Here is a 5,112-nt window from a genome sequence, read left to right as displayed (position 1 = left end):
TTTTTCTCCTCTTTTTTACTATTGTGGTTCTGTTTTACCTTCTGGTTGTTGTTTCATCTATATATATTTTTTTTCTTTCTAACATATCCGTTTTTTCCTAGTCTAATTTTATTTTTTACTTTGTTATTGTTCTCTTTTTTTTTTTTTTTTTTTTTGCCACCCTGTGCAGCTTGCGGGATATTGGTTCATGGGCCGGGGGTCGGCTGAAGCTCCTGTGGGGGGGGCTCCAAGTCCAAACCACTGGACTAACAGAGAACCTCAGACTCCTGGAAATATTCATCAGAGTGAGGTCTTCTGGAGGTCCTCATCTCAGCACCAAGGCCCAGCTCTACCCAACAGCCTACAAACTCGTGTTGGAAGCCTCAGGCCAAAAAACCAGTAAGACAGGAACACAATTTCACTCATTAAAAAAAAAAAAGAGAGATGGCAAAAAACTATGTCACAGATGAAGGAGCAAGGTAAAAACCTACAAGACCAAATAAATGAAGAAGAAATAGGCAATTTACCTGAAAAAGAATTCAGAGTAATGATAGTAAAGATGATCCAGAATCATGGAAATAGAATGGAGGCACGGATTGAGAAAATACAAGAAATGTTTAACAAAGATCTAGAAGAACTAAAGAACAAACAAACAGAGATGAACAACACAATAACTGAAATGAAAAATACACTAGAAGGAATCAGTAACGGAACAACTGAGGCAGAAGAACGAATAAGTGATCTGGAAGACAAAATGGTGGAAATAACTGCTGAGGAGCAGAATAAAGAAAAAAAAATGAAAAGAATTGAAGACAATCTCAAAGACATCTGGAACAACACTAAACTCACCAACATTCGAATTATAGGGGTCCTGGAAGAAGAAGAGAAAAGGAAAGGGTCTGAGAAAATATTGCAGAGATTGTAGTCGAAAACTTCCCTAACATGGGAAAGGAAAGAGTCACCTAAGTCCAGGAAGCACAGAGAGTCCCATAGAGGATAAACCCTTGGAAAAACACACTAAGACACATATTAATCAAACTAACAAAAATTAAATTCAAAGAAAAAGTATTAAAAGCAGCAAGGGAAAAGCAACAAATAACGTACAAAGGAATCCCCATGAGGTGATCAGCTGATTTTTCAGCAGAAACTCTGCAGGCCAGAAGGGAGTGGCAGATATACTTAAAGTGATGAAAGAGAAAAACCTACAACAAAGATTACTCTACCCAGCAAGGATCTCATTCAGATTCCACGGAGATATCAAAAGCTTTTCAAACAAGCAAAAGCTAAGAGAATTCAGCACTACCAAACCAGCTTTACAACAAATGCTAATGGAACTTCTCTAGGCAGGAAACACAAGAGAAGAAAAAGACCCACAAAAACAAACCCAAAACAATTAAGAAAATGGTAATAGGAACATACATATTGGTAATAACCTTGAATATAAATGGATTAAATGCCCCAACCAGAAAACAAAGACTGGCTAAATGGATACAAAAACAAGACCTGTTTATATGCTGTCTACAAGAGACCAACTTCAGATCTAGGGACACATGCAGACTGAAACTGAAGGGCAGGAAAAAGATATTACAAGCAAATGGAAATCAAAAGAAAGCTGGAGTAACAATTCTCATATCAGATAAAATAGACTTTAAAGACTGTTACAAGAGATAATGAAGGACTACATAATGATCAAGGGATCAATCCAAGAAGAAGACATAACAATTATAAATGTTTATGTACCCAACAAAGGAGCACCTCAATACATAAGGCAAATGCTAACAGCCATGAAAGTCAACAGTAACACAATAATAGTGGGGGACTTTAACACCCCTCTTACATCAGTAGACAGATCATCCAAACAGAAAATAAATGAGGAAACACAAGGTTTAAATGACACAATAGACCAGAGAGATTTAATTGATATTTATAGAATATTCCACCTGAAAGTGGCAGAATACACTTTCTTCTCAACTGCACATGGAACATTCTCCAGGACAGATCATATCTTGGGTCACAATTCAAACCCTGGGAAATTTAATAAAATTGAAATCATATCAAGCATCTTTTCTGACCACAATGCTATGAGATTGGAAATCAATTACAGGGAAAAAAACTGTAAAAACCACAAATACATGGAGGCTAAACAGTGCACTACTAAATAACCAAGAGATTACTGAAGAAATCAAAGAAGACATTAAAAAATACATAGAAACACACACTTCCGCGGTCGCCAGCATTCTGGAGCCCAGACGCAGCATCTGAGTCACCCACCACCTTCTGTTCGGTCAGTGGCATGAGGGTCTCGCCATCGTGTGTCGTCCGTGCCGCTAGGGCCGTTGTACACCTGTGCGCTCGCCCGGCCGGGTGGCCGGCCTGCAGAGCTCCCGCCCGTGTCCCCTGGCTGGTCCAGGGGGCCCAGGCACCACCTCGACAGCAGCTTCGCAGGACGCGCAGACTGGACCGCAGCCCGCACCCCTAGCTGAGGCGTCATGAGGCACCTGCCGTACTTCTGCCGCGGCCAGGTGGTGCAGGGCTTCGGTCACAGCTCCAAGCAGCTGGGCATCCCTACAGCTAACTTTCCTGAACAAGTAGTAGATAATCTTCCAGCTGATGTATCCACTGGCATATATTATGGTTGGGCCAGTGTTGGAAGTGGAGACGTCCATAAGATGGTGGTGAGCATAGGATGGAACCCATACTACAAGAATTCAAAAAAGTCCATGGAAACTCATATCATGCATACTTTCAAAGAGGACTTCTATGGGGAAATTCTCAACGTGGCCATTGTCGGCTACCTCAGACCAGAAAAGAACTTTGATTCTTTAGAGTCACTTATTTCAGCAATTCAAGGTGATATTGAGGAAGCTAAGAAACGACTAGATTTACCAGAACATTTGAAACTCAAAGAAGACAATTTCTTCCAGGTTCCTAAAAGCAAAATAATGAATGGCCACTGAAGGAAAAGCATTTATTCATTCACTGTTTTCTAATATTTTACTGCTCATAACTCTACAGTCTCATCTTGGTTATATTTTAAAAATCATTTTCCTACAGCTGTGAATTAAACAGTACAGTGTAGTTAACCATATTATGTTCCAACTGTTCAATTAAACCCGTCATGTTACAGTACTAAAAAGGTTCATTTTAAGAATCAAGTTTCTTTTTTATGTAATATGTTGATTAAAATGTACCACTAGAAAGGTCTTAAGTGTTTTAGAATGGAAATGAAATATATATAAATATGGGTAACAGGCAAGTCACTAGTTTGAGATGAGAACTATAATTCTCATGGTAAAATTCTAGCATGCATGTACCTGTATAGCATGCTCTGCTAATCAGAAGGCTCATAAAAATAACTATATTAAGCAGAGGTTTGACAGTTTACAGCTGTGAATTAAACAGTACAATGTAATTACCATATTATGTTCCAACTGTTCAATTAAACCCATCATGTTACAGTACTAAAAAGGTTCATTTTAAAAATCAAGATTCTTTTTTATGTAATATGTTGATTAAAATGTACCACTACAAAGGTCTTAAGTGTTTTATAATGGAAATGAAATATATATAAATAGGGGTAACAGGCAAGTCACTAGTTTGAGATGAGAACTGTAATTCTCATGGTAAAATTCTAGCATGCATGTACCTGCATAGCATGATCTGCTAATCAGAAGGCTTATAAAAGTAACTATATTAAGCAGAGGTTTGACAGTTTATTACAAACCTAAGGGGAAAAATCCAGACTTCATATTTTTGATATTTTGTGCATTTATATATTATTATAGACATGAAGACTTGTGAAATTTCATTTTAGTTAGTCATTTCCTTTAAGGGCTCAAATCATTGTACTGGGTTCCATTTTTGTTACAGCTGCCTCAGTTCTAATTGGTCTAGACTCTCTCCTTATTATTTTTTTGTTTTTCTTTTAAAACAGTAAAATGAGTGTTTTTCGAATCTCTAGCTCTCATTTTTGGGTTGTATAACACTTCTCTCTTTTTAAGAGTAGATATTCTTCAACATTTTTCTTAACCTTTGTTTCCTGTAAACAACTGTCAGTGTCAGTTCTTCCATTTAGAATATCCAACTCTACATTTACAAAATGTAGAGTTTCATCTGCGTCTGTATCAGTCATCCCATCCCTTCACTATATGAACAGCGATTAAGCGCATATCTCTTGCATTTTAGAAAAAACACACAAAAGTTCATCTCTAGGTTTTCTCAAAGTTTAAACGAACACCTAGCATTTCATTTACATATACCAGTTTCTTAAACAACACAAAATACTTGTTTCCCCCCCTAGGGAAACTATTTAAGAGCGTACTAAATTATGAAATACAAAGTTATTTGTTTTTAATGTGATTATATGTTCCTGAAAAAATGCAAACTGTTGTAATTGTGTGTGCACAATGTATTTAAGGCTAAAGAGTGCTATTTAGAAGATAATTTTAAAGATAACTTATTATAAAACCATTTTCCCCTAATCTGCATAAATGAGAGAACTGATTTTAACAAAACTGTTTATATACTATTTAGAAAAACATCTAAAGCTAATGTTGGAGAAGGGGGAAGCAGGAATAAATTCAGTTGGATTGTTTTGACTTTTTGGTGTATGAATTTATGGCAGACAATGTAGTATGTGTCTTTTTCATTTCTTCTTTATAGAAATACTTAGAAAATGTAATTTAATGTTAGAAATCCTATACTTGAAAGAAGCCTCAATTATCAGTGGTTCTATGAAACAAAGTTAAAAACAAACATGGAAAGTGTAAAAAAGATTTGTGTTTGTTTGAGTAACTTGTGACTGATTGTGTCCTCATTAAGTGTGAAAATTCTTTGATATTGTCACCTTACATTTTGTTAAATAACTATTGCTTTTGAAAGCCTATTGTGTGTGGTTTAGGAGTTAGTTAATAGTATCTACATTTTTTAAAGTTTTATATTAAATACTTATATATTATAAGAAATTGCAGTAGGGCCACTTTCGATTAGTCAGTGTTTTCAGGCCTTGAAATAAATCTTGACCAAGTGAAAAAAAAAACACATAGAAACAAATGACAATGAAAACAGGATGACCCAAAACCTATGGGACATGGCAAAAGCAGTTCTAAGAGGGAAGTTTACATCAATTCAATC

The 5,112-nt window shown here is 36.2% G+C and overlaps 2 protein-coding genes across 2 annotated transcripts in view; one reads left to right on the top strand and one right to left on the bottom strand.

The window, feature by feature from the left end:
- Window positions 1–5,112, bottom strand: part of C7H4orf17 (chromosome 7 C4orf17 homolog) — a 304,067-nt gene that overhangs the window by 204,969 nt on the left and 93,986 nt on the right.
- On the top strand, window positions 983–3,165 carry LOC112065640 (riboflavin kinase-like). The gene has a single exon (XM_055085867.1). It carries the CDS (start codon window positions 2,469–2,471, stop codon window positions 2,934–2,936), a length of 468 nt encoding a protein of 155 aa, XP_054941842.1. The 5' UTR covers window positions 983–2,468; the 3' UTR covers window positions 2,937–3,165.

This window comes from Physeter macrocephalus, chromosome 7, assembly GCF_002837175.3.
Source record: "Physeter macrocephalus isolate SW-GA chromosome 7, ASM283717v5, whole genome shotgun sequence".
NCBI classification, from domain to species: Eukaryota; Metazoa; Chordata; class Mammalia; order Artiodactyla; family Physeteridae; genus Physeter; species Physeter macrocephalus.
Note: the sequence above shows the minus strand (reverse complement) of the source record. Positions and strands in the feature narration are given on the sequence as shown.

Excerpts from the sequence above, each read along its gene's own strand:
- LOC112065640 (XM_055085867.1), top strand. The coding sequence starts at position 2,469 with ATGAGGCACCTGCCGTACTTCTGCCGCGGCCAGGTGGTGCAGGGCTTC.